Here is an 18,428-nt window from a genome sequence, read left to right as displayed (position 1 = left end):
AGTGACAATATGTATGAAATAGTGCAAGTGAGGGAACCATTTTTCTGCAGACTCTAAAGTTCTGGCAAAATAAAATGTCTGAAGGGACAAACACAGCCCCAAGAATTCTGGAAAAGGGACTGTGGACCTATATTTACATTCCTCTATCTCTCAGCTGGTTACATTACTTCAAGAGGGCTTTCCAAGGACAGTATGTGAGTGGCAAAAGGTGAGCCTTTGCACTTAATGAAAATTCTTCTGCTGCTTTCACATATGAAGGCCGAATACTTGGCAGGTTCCAGATTTCTAGTTTCCATAAATATCTATAAAATGTTTAAATCAATGGTGTATAAAAACACTTTGACCACTACTGTAAGATGCTAAGAAACCTGCTTATTATTTTGAAAACTGATAAACAAAAAGATTCAAATATTTATCCTGACTTTGCTATATGAACTGTATCAGGGTTAAAACAAACAAACAAACAAAAAAAAAACTGATGAGAAGCTGCTCTTTACAGAAGTATTCTAGCTAGTAATGAGAAAGGAATGACAGAATATCATCTGTCTGCAACCCCTAATAGATCCAGTCACTGGTCATCAATAACTACTAACAACACAGGACAAACCACCAGAAGTCAAGACACCCTTGAAGAGCCCTCCAGATGCAAAGAAGTTTTGCTAATCCCCTTCCCCCGAAGATGCACACTTCAATCAGATCAAGCCTATAGATGTAATTACTAATTTACAGGAAACATATAAGACAGAAAACTGTTAAACTACATTACACTGATATAATCATCAAAATTCACACTGGCCAGATTCTTCAACAAATACACAGGAGAGATGAAAGGAGAAACCTATAAATGTAAAAGAAACTGAAGAAACATGCCAATAGATAGTAACATATGAACCTCATTTGGATCCTGATTCAGTTATTAAAAACATTTATGGGATTTGAGACAAAAGTTGAACACTTGCTAGATATTGATATTAAGAAAATAGTGTTAATTTTTAATGAAGCGATGATAGTATGATTAAATTATGGCTATGTTTTCTTAGTGTCCCTGAAAAGATATTAAAGATAATGCTGAAATATTTTTTAAAATATATAAAATATAAAACCACATCTATAAATGCTTCTCCAAAACAATGTATTATATACTTGAATGTTTATAGTATTTTTTTCCCCTTCAGGCTGAGATAACCTATCAGGTTAAATAACTTAGCATTTGGTTTCCTTCATTAACTTTGCCTAATATATGCTGAATTCTTTCATTCTATGATCACCACCACCACCACACTTTCTTTTATTATTGTCTCTAAAAGTCCTACTTTGGTATGTTGTGAACTGTGGAGGTAACCCTTCCTCAGTCACAATAAACACTGACATGTACAACATTCCTCATAGGACAATATTTGCTTTAAGAGAACTGATCAAAAAATGTGAAGTTATTACTATTTTAAAGAGAAAGCCCTATATTATTAAATGTAGACATATATAAAATTACACTGCTAATCCTACATACCCCCACATTTTAAAAATACATTTTAGATAAATATAAAAAACAAATAAAATATATAAATATTAAAAATAATTCAGTTACCTTTACAAAAGAATTTACCATTTCCCTCTTAATTCTATTCCACTTTCAAGATGGATGGACAGATAGGCGTGTGAGGCTACAAACTAGCAGGTCTTGTTGGGTCCACTTAGTGCTTTTTAAAAATTCAAAAAGTTGCTGATGTTTTAAAGCTAAAAGATTTAAACAAAACTCTAAACTGAGTACCCATAATGCCTCATGCCACCTAGGGGCTGGCTCTGGGGACAGCAGCAGTCCGTCCTCAGGGTCTTCTCAATGCCAAGCTCAAGGGCCAGCAGCCATGTAGCATCAGATTTCTACCTCTACTTTTCTGACATCTGGTTTGCTCTGCTCTTCACTTTGCATACTACCTGGTAATAGACACTGACGTTTGCAACAATTAACTTTCACTCAGCTTTCGTTAAGTAAATAAAATATGTCCATACTGATGCTGGGAATTTTGCCAGTAACTGATTTTTCTTAAATTCACCTAAAACTAAGGAGCTGATAAAAGGGCATTTTGAACATAAAGTAACACAAATAACATAGAAACACCCATTTTATGTGTTTCTTCTGTCCCTAATTAAGCCCCAAAGTAACTCTCGGTACCCTCACTTCCCCAGCACTATAGCATACACAGCCTCACCTGCATTGTTCCCAGTTCCTTTCTTTTTTTTCTTGGCTAGATGAATGGCTTGGGAATCAGTTCTTGCTGAGCCCCCACTTTCCTGAGATCAAAGAAAAGGGTGTCAGTCACTTGACCCAAACAGCAAAGGGAGGGTAGCAAAGAAACTACTGAAACGTAGTTAAGTCTGCTTCCTGACCAGAGTAGAGTCCAATACCGACAATCTCCAGCAAAAGCTCACCGACAATCAAATGCTACATCCAATTATAGTGATAGCTACACAAAATCAGAGTTGGAACAATACACATAATTTTATTATCCAGAGAAGCTAAGTTTATTCCTCCAAAGTCTAAAACACTGAAATCTTTTACATAGAAACTGTTAAAAATTAATTACATACTTCTCTGCTGTCTGAAACAAATAACCAGCCTTCCCTCAGTGACTCAGGAATAATCCACTGCAGAATGAATTCACTTCAACATTTTTCAGAGCATACCACACAATACTTGTATGGCAGACCTAGGGAGGTCCAATTTCATATACCCACTGCAGAGGCCGCTCTGGTGGCAGGTGGTCAAATCAGTATCCTACACACTAAAACAATAATTGGTTATTGAATTCAGGAAGTTTATTTACTGAAGGAGCCAAACAATATTTAAATAGGACTTCAACTGCTATAAATTTGTGAATGTTTTATAAAAAAGAGTTTAATACTTCTACAAAAAGAACAGCCCTAAACAGCTCATGGCATACCTGTAACCCATTCACCACACACCATCTGTGCTCAGAGAATCGAGGCTGCCCAACGTCACACAGCTAGTGAGAAAATGAACAAGGGGTCAGGATCAAGGTCATGGTGGCTCCTCCTGCCTCCACCCACACTTAGGTCTCTGATGATGCAGTGAGACCAGAGAATGACTGTTTCCCGAGGCAATGAGGCCCTGTACTCAGGCACTGACTCCCCACAAACCTCTGGGCCTTGGCCATTCCCTTCCTAGCCCAAGCACCTGCACACCTGGCAACTGCTGCTGCTGCCAAAGCAGAGGTTAGCATATGTGGCTATGTCCCCAACAACAAACAAGACACCAGAAGAGGCTTGACAGAGACAGAGCTTCTCTCAAAGACATAAAAGCAATCTCTATGGTATATGAGTTAATCACATCCCTCAAAACTGATCCTGAAATAAAGGACTCAGCTTTTTAAAAATATTGTGGCAAAATAAGATTTAACGTTTTTAACACTATCACCCTCAAATTTAACCTGTGCCGCAAAGAAAAAAAACTATTTGATCATTCCCATCTGAACCTGAAGAAAAAGTCAGATTCCCCAAAGAATCTTTAAATTATTTTTAAATAATATTAAATGTGCCCGGCCGGTGTGGCTCAGTGGTTAAGCACTGGCCCATGCACCAAGAGGCTGCCAGTTCGGTTCCTGGTCAGGGCACATGCCCAGATTTTAAGCCAAATCCCCAGTGGAGGGTATGTGGGAGGCAGCTAATCAATGTTCTCTCTCATTGATGCTTCTATCTCTCTCTCCCCTCTCCCTTCCTCTCTCTCTAAAATCAATAAAGAAAAAAAATTTTTTAATTATATTAAATGTATAACTGACAAATATAATTAAAGTATATTGACTGTTGAGCCTCAAAACTGAAGAACTACTCATAACCCTCCAAAAGCAAAGGTTCACAAACCACTCCTACCCCCCTTAATTCTAGTTTTTTTTTTTTAAATTGTTTTGCATGATTTTAATGTTTCCATTTAAAGACAGTTGAAGTCACAATTCCTCTTCCTCTGGTTATTAGTAAGTCCAAGGACTTGTTATTACGTGAAAAGCACAAAGGCAGACTATTTCAACATTATGAAATACTCTCAATTTTTTTTCAAGAAAAGAAACATATTATTACACAATCACAGAACTCAAAACCACCTTAGAAATCATCTAGCCAATCCCCCTTATTGTAGAAATGAGAGTTTAAGGCTCAGACATGTCAAGTGATTTGCTCAAGATTGTAAAAACTAGTCAGAGTTCAAACTCAGGATAAGAATTCAGATTTCCAAACTTGTAGTCCAGGGCTCCAATCTTTCGCAAAGAGTAGGAAATGTCTGCACATAAATGATTCATCCAAAACATCCTCAAAATTGAATGTAAGAGAAGTAAGCTATGTGGTAGTGACTGAATATAGCACTTCATACCAAATAGAAGTTGCCAGTCCCTACACTGAGGCCCGTGTCTTTTTGAGGACTGTGCTGTTCTGGAAGGCTGGAAAACACAGGCCGGGGCACCTCTCTGTTTTGTTCTTGCTGCCTGACAGCATTGAGGCCAGGAGGTGAGTCTGTTTCTACTTTGATTGAAGCCAGCAGTTCTGGGACACTGGTGTTTCCCAGTGGGGTGCTTGAAGAGGTCAGTGTGGTGGTGTTCGCTGGTAAATTGCTGCTGGAGGTCAAAGTCTGTGGGTCCTGACTCAGGTTCTTCACAGGCAGAGCTACCAGACAGTCTAATGCTCCTGCACTTACAGCCTGCACATCATCCATATTGAAGTCGCTTTGCTGAAGAACTGTGGCTGCTGTCCCAAGAACAAGAGGGCTGTCCAGACTTGGAGGAATGTCACTGTGGGCCACCAAGACCAGTGGGTCCATTGGCCCTAAGGAACTATTATTAGGGAGGTTCCCTCCGAGAGAGGAGCTCACAGAAGTTACATCAATAGTCAGGATTCCAGAGGTGAGCGCCTCATCCGAGGCTCCCGCTGCACTACTGCCATCAGTAGGTGCATCAGAGAAAAGCGCTGCCAGGTCTATGTTGTTGAGCTCACTTTGGCCTGGATTGCCTAGTTCACTGCTGAGTGGAAGAGAACTCGGAGCTCCTACCTGAGGGAAGAGATCTGAAAAAGGGAATGAATGCACTAGTTATTTTATGCTTAGAAGACTAAGAAGTTTTATTTGTACTCAAGATGTTAGGTGACCCATTAAGGCAACATCTACTGCCTTCTTCCTGCTCCTCCTGCCTGGCACATTGAAAGTGACCACACACTGAACAAAGGCAACATGATGACATGTCAGGCATTTTATATATGCTGTCTCAAATCCTCGAGCTGAGAGGGATTTCTCCAGATGGAGTAAATGACCTGAGTCTAAATATTTTCTTAAGTCACATTAATTGGTACAGGACTTGATTCCGTGTTTTTCTGGCTTTGAACCCTGTACTCTTTCTGCTGTACCACAAGTTACACCTGAAAAGACTGTAAAACTTTCCATGGCCCACCAATCTTCAGAATCAGGTAAAAGGTGAATTCTGGTTCTGAGGATAATTTTAGAATAAGCTTGGATCAGCTCATGTCTCATCAAACTCTAGGCCCCACTCCACAACTAGCTGCCACTACAAAACAGGTTTGAGTCACTTGGAAGTGATCAGTGGCAAAAAATTTGGTCTGTGTACCCCAGCTCTAGGGAGCTGCAGAGAACTGAGAGATTAGGTCCCCCAGGCACTTTAGAGATGAACTCCCTTCGCCCTACCACCATTGTATTCCTGACCTCTAACACTCCTCCACCCAAACCCTACTATGATCATTTTGAGGATGCAGAGTCTGTCTGTCCATCTTTGTTCCTCAGTACCAGGCCTTTAAGCAGCATTTAATAATTATAGTAGAAACAATTTTAGTAGATCCCTCTTCACTTAGTCTTACTTACTGGTCCCGATACTCTAATTATTTAATCATTTGTTATCCAATTAAGTAACTTAAATAATCAGAAAACCCTTGGGGGAACATTACTACAATTTTTTAAAATTTCAATGAATATTCAAGTTGGGGGTTTATACACAAGTTCACCCAATCATCCCAAATCTGCAGCCAAACGAGGACCTGATGTTATTCTTTCTTTTGTAGGCTAATGCTCCAACCGCTGAGCCAAACCAGCCTGAGCTGATGTTATTCTTTCGTAAGAAATTCCTACCTGCAGCTTCTAGAATGTGCCAGGGCCCAGCCAGAGGGAAAAGGCTCTCAGTTTCTGGCTCTATTGATCCCATAACACCAACTAACTAATCCCAAATTGATACTTTCTGGTTGTGGACACGAGGTCAGAGTGCCTATTATATTTCTCATGCAAACCTATGAAAGAATCTACTCTAGAAAGCCCCAAAATAAAATAAAATGAAATAAACATTTGAAATATATTTTCTTTAGTTGTCCTATTACTTCAAAGTTTAAAACTAGAATCAATATATTACTGTTTCTTCATTAAGTATCTCTTAATACCAATAAAACATTTTGAAAAAAAATGGCAGTGATTCTTTGGAGAAATTAAAAATAATAATTCCCTTGACAATCTTGAGGATCCAGCTCTCTATGAAGAGATTAAGTATAATAATTTTAGTGTAAATAGATACAAATTTGTTCATAAATTTCCTATTTAGCACTTTATTAATTCCACAGATATTTACTGGAGACCTGCTATGTGCAAGAACTAAATATTAAAATCACTAAAAAAAACATTAATTAATAGAGCATGTACAATATGGTTCCAATCATGACCTTGGCCTCCAGCCCTTCTTTGCCTATTTGACCTCAGGCAAATCCTTTCATTTCCACTTCAGCCTTTTTGTCAGTGACTGAGTGATGAGGACCACACCCCTCCGACCCCAATCCTAGGACCACTGTAAGGAGGAAATCAAACAGCTAATCCAGGGGCAGCATAGCCCCTAGCAAAATCGGCCCACAATACATAGATGTTCCCAAGCATCTATTTCTTATGAGGTGAGCACTGGGTCAACACCTGGTGTTCTACCCCTAACCTGTGGCAGGGAAGAATGACACAGGAGTAAGTCAATGTCACATCGTAAATGTGGAACCTGGAAAATAAGCACTAAAGAAGCACCTGAAAGGTTCTCACACCCAGAGAGTAAAGGGTGCTGTTGCTGACTTTCAAAAGATCCAGGCTAGGAAAGGGGAAGGAGCAGAGAGGCCAGGTGCTTATATCACAGAAAACCAGCTCTGAGCTGGGCAGGAGCAGAAAGGCAGCTTCTTTAAATACAAAGCTGAATAGCAATCACTGTTACAGTCAAAAGAGAGAAGTGACCACACTAAACAGGATTAAAAGACAAAGGAAGGGCACAAACATTCACTGAACTAAACTACTCATCAAGTTCTGCTCTAGGCACTTTAACAAGACTTATCATTCTGAGAACCACTCAAATTCTGTGTTTGAAAGATGAGAAAACCAGGGCTGGCAGACCTGTGCCCTGCCTAGGATCACACACTGGGAAGATGGCTGAGCCCCAAGATGGGTGCTACCTGTCACACAGGTGGCAATTAGCAGGGCCTGGTTAACAACACGTTCAGGTAACTCTATAGCTAGCCAGGATTTCACCAGCCAGGACCTGCTAGGCACCGCAACCCCACCAATGCCCCAGAGAGCAGGGTGATATGAACGCTCTAGGGGAAGCAGCTATGTGGCCACCCAGACCCCTCAACATCCTGACTATAGGACTGTGCATGTAGCCTCAAGAAGCAGGATTCTAAGTTCCATGCCACCCTGTAGCCAGATAAACAAGTCCTCATGTGCCCAGACTCCCCCTCTGGAGCACTGTCATGGTTCCCTCAGTTCTCACGCCCCTGCCCCATCCACGTCCTAAAACACAACTGTGAAAACTTCTTGTTTTCAAGGACTTTTCTCAGCAGCAGAATGGACAAGAGGAGACAGAAGGGTGTGTTCAGAAAGAACCATGGGACTACCCTGGCTGGTTTGCTAAATGGTTAGAGCATCACCCCGTGGATCACAGAGGCCCAAGTTCAGTTCCTGCTAAGGGCATGTACCTCAGTTGCAGTCTGTCCCCGGCCCCAGCTGGGATCGTGTGGGTGGCAGCCACTAGATGTGCCTCTCTCACATCAATGTTTCTCTCTCTCTTCCTCCCTCTCTCCCTCCCGCTCTATCTGAAGATAAATGAAAAAAAAAAAAAAAAAAAGAACCACAGTACTTAGAAAGAGGAGCTGAAGAAGATAAAAATAGTGTAGGAGCAGGCTCAGAACTTAAGACAGAGGTCACAGAGGGATAGATTTAGGAGATATATGATAGGAAAAACCAACAATGTGGAATACTGAACATTCTTCAAAGTAAAAACTTCAGACAAAGAAGGTATAGGGAGACAGAGGCAAGAAGAGGCAGTCGAGTACAAAAGAGGCCACCAAGCTTGGCAGCCATGGTCCCTGGGCTAGTAAGATCTCACTGCACTAGATTATCTTAACCTAGGCTCAGGCAGCTTCTGAAAGGAGCTAAAGAAGGAATGGCATCCTTTCGCTTCTCTGACACAGATCGAGCATACTCATCCTTGTAGCTCCATGAGAGACATAAATCAAGCCAACCTGGGTGCCGGCTGTGCTGCCTGACCACATGTGCCTTCATGCTGTGCTTGGAGGTGAAGAGTCTATTACAGCTGGAGACCGGGCAACGGCTTTTTGGAGCAACCACGTCCTGCAGGTGTTTCTTGGAGTGAATGTAGAGACTGCTACGAGCAGAAAACCTAGCACAGCACCCTGGAACAAAGAGAATGATGTGTTAAATCCACAGATTGCCAAGGAACCAATGCTAACATTTCCTTGTCATATCAGAATCATGGGACAATGCATGACCATGCTTTGGGACACTGGAAAAGGACATACTCTGAATACCCCTTAGAAAAGCATCCTAAGAAATTAAATTTGAAAGCAAACTCTGATTTTAAAAGGAAATTTGAAGTTCACATCATTTGTGTATAAGATGTGTGACCATGGACAAGTTAACTCTGAGCCTGTTTCTTCACCCATTACACAGGGCTGCTTGGATAGATTAAGTTAAATTAAGTGTTAAACTCCTTAAATGTTCAAGTGCTAAAAATTTATACTAATGATCTCTATTAAGCTACTACTATAAAAACAACCATAATCCTATATGGCATTTTTAAGGTTAGAAGCTATCTCAACAGATCACCAAGGCCAACTCCTCTCACTTTACCACTCAGAAACTGATGCCCAGAGAGACCAAGCAAATGTTCTTAAATTGGGGACATGAGTGGAGTCTGGAGCTGGCAATGCCTTGCTAACTACTCAACTGCTTAACCAGTCAGTAAGACCACAGACCTGCACACAGATCAGAGGAAAAACAAGACATTAAAAAATACAGCATCTTCCTTCATGCCCTGATTTTCCACCATTGGAGCTCTACACCTGGGGAAAAACAGGGAAGTGGGGTTTTTGGTAGCTCATGACCTGGTAGGGACATGTAAACAACCAGCTGTCATAACAAAGGGCAGAATAAAACCAGCTCTAGTGCCATGACATGTGCTGGAAGCAGAAGAAATAACACACCTCCTAAGGGGATAGAGGAAAGGTTTCAGGAGGCAGGTAGCATGTGAGGTGATTAGGCTTCAACAAGTGGTAGGGATCAGCCCTAGCAAAGCAAAGGGCATCCAGGCGAAGGGAACTGCCAAGCTAATGTATGGATGCCATGAAGGGCATCAGTGCCAGCTGGATCCCATCTCTTGCTCAGTTTCCTGCTAGTGTATGGCATTATTTATCCTTTTGGAATCTCCTTTTTCTTTTCTGTAAAGTAGGAATGACACCAACCTCCCAGGGGTTATGAGGACTAAAGGAACCAATACCAACCTACAGAGTACTCACACTGTGCCTAACAAAATGGAAACGAGAATCATTACATTGTGCCAACATTTGGAATGGCGAGATGAAGCCTGGAGGAGGGCCATTACAGGAAAAGAGGCTATAAAGATAGGATATGGCCAGATGAGTAAGGGTTCTGGCTGCCTCTGTGGAGTTTTCAACTTACTTCATTTTCAAACAAAGCTTCAAACTTATTTCCCAATCAGGCTCATAACAGAACATTTGGAAAACAATAGAGAAAAGAGACACTGTAGTTCTCACACCCAGATGCCTGCTGTGTTCCAAGCACTGTGTAGGCATACCCTCTATCCTCTATCTGCCATGCTCCTGACCCCTTTTCCAGCTGAGAGTCCTCAGCACAGATTTCTAGAGGCAGCTCATGGAGCAAAGGCACTGAATTACACTTTCAATCAGACTACTTTCCCAAGGATAGAGGTCAACCACAATGGGGACATCTACTATATTCTCGCCAGCAGTGAGTTCCATTTTTTTAGAAATATTTGCTAATTCAACAAGGAACAAAATATATTTCATTTTAATTTGTATTTCCTTAGATAACCAGGAGTGTAACCATTTTTTCATGTTAATGGCTTTCTTTCCTATTTACATTATCTACTGAGATTTGTGTCAGTTCTTTACAAATCAAATATATTAATAAACAACAACATACCTTGACACCAAGTCACACCACCCAGGGGAGGGGCGAAGCAGTCCCTCATGACAACCTTCCCTCCAAACCCCCAACTGCACAAGCATCTGCTCAGCTCACATCATGGTGCATAGTGACCACACAAACATCTGCCAACCTCAACTCCCTGTGAGACTCCGCAACATCAGAAAAGGTCACCTACTCCATCACACATGCTCTGGAAAAGCTCCCATCCCATACATGTTTGTCCTCGGTCCCTCACCTATCCTTCATCATACATGTTTGCTGCTGATGGCCCTCTATCCTTTCCTCCTCCTCCTCTTACCATAGAAAAGGCATGCAGTGGTTGTTTTTAACTTTTTATTATATAACATCTACAAAAGCAGAGAAAATGGCCTAATTAACCAGACTCAAGAATAATCAGCTCTCACCCAATCTGAAAGTGGGCTCTGGGATCCCTCCACCAAGCTCCTGCCCTTTACCACCACTCCCCGAGAAGAGCACTCTCAACCAGCCAAAGCCCCATCACCCCTCCCATTACCTGCATTCCTCTACCTCTATCATTGTCAGCAACTGCCCTCTCCTCTTTCCTTCAACCTCTAAAAGAGGGATGGACAGTACAAGCCATCTCCACCCTCACCTTAGCCCACCTCTCAGGTACCAGAGCAGAGCTCTGCCCCAGCTACAACACTGAACCTCAAACCCTGCTCCAAAGCGGGGAGACCCAATGACCCTGCCTTCCAGAGGAGCCCCCACACATTCCTCATCAACCCGCCACACCTCAGCAGTTGGAACTGATTCCCTTCCTTTCCCAAACATCCTACTCTCTTAGCCTCAGTGCCACTAACTCGACCACTCTTGCCATTTCTTCTGAGGCTCCTCCCAGGGTCCTCCTCTGCTTTTCACCTGAATTTGTGGCAGTCCCCAAGGTTTTGTCCTAGACCTTCTTTCGTTAATAACAATCATAACAGCAGTAGGTGACCTTTTCTGATGGTTTATATGTGCCTTAACTAAACCTACTAATCAACTGAACTCTCACAACAACTCCATGAGGTTTTATTACCACTTTAACGATGAGAAAAAGAGGCACAGAAGGCTTGAGCTGCTTGTCCAAGGTCACAGAGCCACTTAAGGGCAGACAGACCTGGGATTTAAATCTAGCACTCACACTCTTAATCACTACACTGCCTCTCTTCGATTTGCAACTGACACTTGAACAATGCAGTGTTAGGCGGGTTGACCTCCTATCTAGTCGAAAATCCACGCATGACTACAGTCAGCCCTCCAAGTATGCATAGTGTCAACCGCAGAGTTGACTCTTGAATAACATGGGTTTGAACTCTGTTGATCAAATGAACTGCAGTCAACTGAAAAAATATCTGCATGTAACTGGACTCATACAGTTCAAACCCATGTTGTTCAAGGGTCAACTATACACTGTTCCTTGAGAATTAAACCCATTTCTATGTCTTAAATGATTACTGGTATGCTGCCTGCCTCACTCCAGCCCACCTACTCACCAAGCCCCAGCAGTACAGCACTTTGCCCGCTGAGTATCTGCATTTGGAAGACCATAGGTACTTAAAATGCAGTTATGTCCAAACCAAACTCCTTTTCCTGCAACTCCCTGCCCTATATTCCCTCTCTAAACTGAGATATTGACCCAAACTACTGCCTCTCTCATAACCCTCATCTTCCAAATTCCTCACCAAGCACTGTTAATTCTAACCCCTATCTCTTTCATCTATGCCTTGTCTCCCTTCCTACTGCCAAACCCCAGTCAAGGCATCAGACCATCTCTCCAGGAAACCAGACTGAGCCTAAACTCAGATATGAGCCCATCACTCGCCTGCTCCAAGCACTCAAAAACCTGCTGTTCCTATGGCACTGGAAGACCTCCCCACGTTGGCCTTTCTGCCACTCCCACCCCTGGCTAGCTCTTCCTCATTCTTCAGCTGACTGGGAGGTCATTCCCATGCCCTAGAGACAGTGTGGGTGACTTCTACATGTTACCTGTTTATCTGTCATACCCCAACAGAGCTATGATGAAGAGAACTGTGTCTTGGTTAAACTATCTGTATTACATTCATTACCTTATAGGAACTAATTTCAGCTTCAAATGGGTCTTTATTAACTCCTTTTCCAAATAAGAAAACTTAGGCCCAGAGATCACCAACTTAGGGAAGGGTAGAGCTAGGATTCAAATTCACAACTATAAACTGACCTGGCTCTGCCACCCCCAGTGCCTCTGCAACACTAGAGTAAGGCCAGCACAGCCAAAAAAAATTCCTAGTACAGTATTACCTTTTTAGAAAGCCAGCCTAACTTTACTATTGTCTAATCACAGCATCATTCACATCCATTTACTGAGTCCATGATGTGTGCCAGATGCCAAAATAGGCATTTTTCACGTTATTTCACCTAATCCTCACAAGTGCCCTGCAGGGCCACCAGTCAAACCAGGTCTGATTCTGAAGTCTATTCTTTCCAATACAGTACTCCCAAGATACAGCAATTAGCTAAAATCCAAGTAAATCTAATACTACAACTTACACTCACCTTGTCTTTAAGCAATTAAAACTTACCTTTAAACAGCTAAAAATTACAACATCAATGTGGACATAGTGCTAGTTTATAGCTCAAAGTAACGTATTAAATTCTACCTTCCACAGGACACTCGAATGGCTTTGTGCCCAGGTGGGTGATGCTGTGGCCTTTCAGATGCTCTGCTCTCGTGAATGACTTCCCACAGCCTTCAACAGGGCAGGTAAACCTCCGATCGTCATCATGTTTCCTGCCAGAACAGAAAGACATGACACTAATTACTCACACAACCCAGAGGTGATTTAAAATTCTGTAAAATATACCAAACTACCAACTCTTTGCGTTAAAAAATAATAATAATAACCAGTACATTTCAGAAAATCTTAATTATATCTCTAGCCCACAATCCCACAAGGGCAGATTGCAGTTTAGCCACCCTGTAATTAGAAATTCTACTTTAATGACCTAGTTGACCCCAGAGTCAGATGCAAAAAAATCAGTGCTGCTTCAATCTAGAAACAGCTAAGTCCCAGAGTATTGATAAAACTGCTTTCACTGTTTAGGAATCCCAATAATAAACAAGTTTTCCAACTCACAGAGGGCAACAGGAAATGTGCACAGAAAATCCAATGCAATGCTAAAATGATCTTCTCAAGTCCATGCATAAACACTGTCTTTTCCTGAGTAACATTTTTATATTAAACCCCCCAAACCCCAGCTGTACAAATGTAGACAAACCACCCAAGCTCTTAGTCCCACTGCAAAACAGAAGAACATCAAAGTCAGAGTTGTTGTGAAGATTAAATGAGATACAAAGAAGTGTTGAGCATCACCTTCGTGTAGGCTAAGCCCTTCAAGGTCATCATTATCACCATAGAAAGTTTGTACTGACATGAGGAAAACTTATTCCACACAATAATTTTCTTAAAAATATAGAATTGTACATAAAGGGTACCAATTAAATTTAAAAGCAAGTATACACAAGAAAAAACTGACTTTAGGTGATCAGATTCTCATTTAGGTGATAAGATTCTCATTCTTATAGCTTTCTGAATTTTTCAAATTGGGTTTTCCAGATAACTTTTAAATATCTACAGATAGTTTATCCAGTAGCGTCTGCTACTAAGAAATAATTCATTCATTTTCAAAACTCATAATTCAACCAAAATGTATAGATTACCTTTTGTGTCTCAGGAGTTTAGACATGCTGGTAAAGGTCCAGCCACAACTGTCAGAGTCACAAATAAAAGGTCTTTCACCTTAGAAAAGAAAAGGTTACACCATATATTATAAATGCAAGCTACTACAAAGGCAAATCTTGGGTCCAAATGACATTGCATTCTCTAGCTCATTACCTGTATGACTCCTCAGATGGATTTTCAGGCGACAAGCTTTGTCATACTGTTTGCTGCAACCAGGAAAGGAGCAGGAAAAGAGCTCCTGTTCTCTGAAGTGGGCACGGTTATGGGAAAACAGAGCACTCACCGTGATGAAGGTCTTCTCGCAGCCTGAATAAAGAAAACACAAACCTGCTCACTGGAGTGGCAAAAATCACAGAAGGCAGCTACACTAGCCACCATTCAGGAAACTGCTGGCACCGAAGCAGACTAGGAATAAAATGACTCAGAAGCACCTCTGGTAAGTTACTACCATTGACATCTGGCTTTGTAATAGTTAATGTAGGGGTGACAAAGGCAGCCAACAAGCACACACAAGGCACCTGTTTTGATGTGACTTAGAGATGAAGGACCTGATCAAAGAAAAGTCCTCCAGTCACAGCCATCTGCTCCCGGTTCTGTGGCACAGATTTTGTATACATTTTGTGAACTCAAATGTTAATGTTGCTGGTGTGAGACCCATGAAAATCCAGTGACAAATTAGGTACTAAAGAACAAGACTTTGTTAGGGTTGAGCTGGAAAGGGCCACAAACTATTGTAATATCTGAGACTTTTTAATCCTTTGGAGCAATACTACATCTTCTCTACTTATAAATGTACCCCTGACATCCTCTGCAACTGGCAGCCCCCACCTCTGACATCTGGCTTCTCTTTTTCCTTTTGCCCATTTCCTCAACGCTCCCTGCTCTGTCAAAGGAGGTTAATGGGGTCATCTTCACTCACATGGTCTTTTCCATAACCTCCATCTTCAGCCCCCAGTTGAGCCACCAGCCAAAGGGGCCTACCTGAGCAAATCCTAGACTCCTTCGACAAAAACATCACATACTCAAATAGGGTAGAAAATATCAGGCATAGAGGCTCTTCTCAGACTCTTTAACATGCTACCCTAGTGCCTGTAAACCACCCAGTAAATACACACTGCACAGCATCACATGAAAGTACTGGTCCAAGGAACCCTGTTCCTCCTGTCCACATTGAACTGGTAAAATACCCTCTTTGCCATAAATCTCCTCGCCCCCCTCCCCTACACACACACCCCACCTTTCTCTGTTTGGGGCTTCTGTATAGTCATACACTTGGTCAGGTAAATCTGAGCATGCTGAATGTCTGCCTACATGAGAATGAACCACCCTCCTCCCATCCATAACCCAGCTCTTTATTCTGCCTCTGCATCTGCCGCCTCACCATTCCCAATGACACTGCCTAGATCAGCCCTAAGGAAACTTATATCTGAAACATTTCTTGGGGCTTAACTGATCCCTCTCCTGCTTCTACTCATCTTGCAAACGGACAACCCACTGATCATCTAGCTCAAAACCAAGGCCTTATGCCCTAAGGCAGGCTGGATCCCTCATTTTCCTACTACTAGACTCAGAATCATGCTCTCTGCATTTTACTAGGAAGCAGTCTTCGGCCACTGTCAGATTTCCAGAGTGTATGACTGAAAAATGTTTCTAATCAGTGGTCTAAAGCCATGTTCTCCACAAAGACGGACACACAAAACAATCTACAGCATGTAGGAAGAAAACACTAGATTTGTTTTTCATTTCACTCTTTCAAAATCCCTATACTTGAGTATATTTTATAACATATACATTAGGAGAACACTGAATGTATATAACATGCCAATACACACGTGGGGCTCATGCCAGGTGTATGCTTGCCTTGTTTTAATGAATTGATGGTGGAAGGTCATTCACTCTCTGCTTGGCCCTCCCACACTCTCACCACAACCCATATTCCCTGCCTTGATTTTACCATCTGCAATGCCTCTACCCCACTTCCCCCAAGCCAACTCCTTCCCAGGAAGGAATCTTCCCTTCCTCCCTTGAGGCACTGTCTCTATCTTAGAGCACCTACACCCCCTATCCTGGTAAAGAGTTTACTGTGTTGAAGCCTTATTTTTCACCGCTGCAGGCAATCACTGTGGAAAAAGAACCACCACTGGATTTCTTTTCCACATTGGTCAGCCTCAGTCACTTCATCTATAAAATAAGGATAATTTTAAGAACTTGACAAAACTGTGAAGTCCAAAGAAAAGAAGAAAAGGCAAAGAATCTGTGCTACACCCATCTGTTTTTCCTCCAGCACTGAGTGTATGCCCCACATATATCTGAGGAGTATTTCTAAAGGATGAAACGGAGGAAAATAAAGACTTGCCTCATAACAAATCTCTGGGACGATGCATTATTTCTTTTACTAACCAGAAGCACCTTCAAAAAGATCTGTTGCCACCACCATGGGAAAGGACAACTGTGATTATTTGTGCTACCTCAATGTTGTAATCCCCACAGCAATGCAGGGTTCAGGTGCCCTGGGCAGAACTAGAACACAAACACCAGACACAGGAGCGTTTCCGTTATCACCCCTCATACTTGGCCTACCGAGTTTAAACCCTGCACAGCCGACGCACCCACTCTGAACGACTGAATTTGGACCTGGGGCCCAGGAATCCTCTCCACCCACTGCAGCCCGCCCGCAGGCCCTGGTTACCGGGAAAGTCACACTTGTAGGGCCGCTCGGGTTCGAAGTGGCTGCGCTGGTGGGAGCTGAGCTTGGCTTGCGTAGGGAAGCGCTCCGCGCACACCTCGCACTTGAATAAGTTCTCCTGCTCGTGGCCCTTCATATGCGCCTTGAGGTTGTACACCGTGGTAAACTTCTTGCCGCAGCCACCCACCGGGCAGCCGAAAGGCCGCAGCTTGTCGTGCGACTGCAGGTGCCGCTTAAGCTTATAGGAGGTGGTGAAGGCCCAGCCGCAGCCGTCCAGGGGACACTTGAAGGGCCGACGACCCTGGCTGCTGCCGTGCGTCAGCAGGTGCACCTTGAGCTGATGCTTCTTAGAGAAGGAGAGCGCGCACTGAGGTTCGGGGCAGCGATAGCCAAGCGTGCCGGGGCCCAGGGGCCCGCGGCGGCCCTCGGCTGGACTCGCGGCCTCCTCGGCTGGCTGCACGGGCGGGCCCCGGGGCGACAGGCCGGGTGGCGGCGGCTGCGCGGTGGTCAGGGTGAAGAGACCGTGGTCGAAGCGCACCAGCAAGTCCTGGCTGCTGATGGTGACGGTGTTCGCGAGGGCCGCGCCACTATCAGGGGCGGAGCCAGCGCCGCTGGAGCCCTGCTGGGGCCGGCCAACAGGACTCACGTCGACGCCGGACTCGGCCTCCTGCCGCCCGGAGGCCTCGCCCGCGGCATCGCTCGGCGCTTCCAGCAGCACCACGAAGGAGTCGCCGCCATCCTCGAGGGGCGGCGGGCTCGGCCCGGGGCCTGCCGCCACTTCCCGGGCCTCCCCTCGCCCCGGGCCCGACCCGCCATCTTTGGGACCCCGCAGCAGCAGCAGGCGGCGGCGCGCGGGGCCCAGGCTGGGTGGTGGCCCTGGACCTCGGCAGAGTCGGCTGGGGCTGCCGCCGCCGCCATGTTGGGCTGAGCGCGGGGTCGGGACGGCTAGCAGTGCCGAGAGATCCATCTTGGGCCCAGCCGCGGCGTCGTAACCGCCGCTCAGAGGAAGCGCGGTTCGCCCCACCCAGGCATGCGCGACGCCTTGTGGCTGCCCCGGCCAGTCGGCGCCAAAGCCCTGCGCCCAGCTTGGCCCGGAGCCGCGCGTGCGCGTGAGCCACGGGGCGGGGCGTGTGGCTTCTGGGGCTGCGTGACGTCAGGGACACGCCCGTGTGGCCCCAGGGACCTGGATAGAGATTCCCCTACCTCTCAGGGGAAACAGGCTAGCCTTTTTCATCTGGGTAATGCGTTAATAATTGCAGCCGCCAGCCTTCACACTGACAAGTGTGCGAAAACTGAGGCATAGAGAGATAGATGGAGGACCCTTGCCAGAGATCTCACAACCAGGAGCTGGGAGAGCCAGGGTTGGAACACCTAGTTCCTCAGGCAGCTCGCAAACTGTGAAGTGTCCCATCACTGGCCTGTAGTCATAGACCTCCTTGCAGAGCCCTTTCTTAGCACCTCCCTGACTAAACCCCTGTCTACACTTCCAAATACATGTTCAAACTCTATTTCACTTCTG

At 44.1% G+C, this 18,428-nt stretch overlaps 1 protein-coding gene across 9 annotated transcripts in view; it reads right to left on the bottom strand.

Moving 5' to 3' along the window:
* The window catches only part of ZXDC (ZXD family zinc finger C), a 62,236-nt gene extending 44,345 nt beyond the window's left edge, over positions 1 to 17,891 (bottom strand). For 7 of the 9 annotated variants that reach the window (XM_036244260.1, XM_036244254.1, XM_036244258.1 and 4 more), the window contains exons 1-8: positions 16,913 to 17,891; positions 14,377 to 14,529; positions 14,202 to 14,280; positions 13,141 to 13,271; positions 8,539 to 8,709; positions 4,379 to 5,064; positions 2,940 to 3,002; positions 2,208 to 2,289 (exon numbers count right to left, since the gene is read on the bottom strand). In XM_036244260.1, coding sequence (XP_036100153.1) covers positions 2,208 to 2,289; positions 2,940 to 3,002; positions 4,379 to 5,064; positions 8,539 to 8,709; positions 13,141 to 13,271; positions 14,202 to 14,280; positions 14,377 to 14,529; positions 16,913 to 17,876 — 2,329 coding nt within the window. In that variant the 5' untranslated portion in view covers positions 17,877 to 17,891. Of the gene's footprint in view, positions 1 to 1,641; positions 1,698 to 1,913; positions 1,946 to 2,207; positions 2,290 to 2,939; positions 3,003 to 4,378; positions 5,065 to 8,538; positions 8,710 to 13,140; positions 13,272 to 14,201; positions 14,281 to 14,376; positions 14,530 to 16,912 lie in introns of those variants that run through there. The other 2 variants (XM_036244257.1, XM_036244259.1) reach the window with 2 other exon arrangements.
* Between the last annotated feature and the right edge of the window lie 537 nt (positions 17,892 to 18,428).

This window comes from Molossus molossus, unplaced genomic scaffold (genome assembly GCF_014108415.1).
Source record: "Molossus molossus isolate mMolMol1 unplaced genomic scaffold, mMolMol1.p scaffold_m16_p_6, whole genome shotgun sequence".
NCBI classification, from domain to species: Eukaryota; Metazoa; Chordata; class Mammalia; order Chiroptera; family Molossidae; genus Molossus; species Molossus molossus.
Note: the sequence above shows the minus strand (reverse complement) of the source record. Positions and strands in the feature narration are given on the sequence as shown.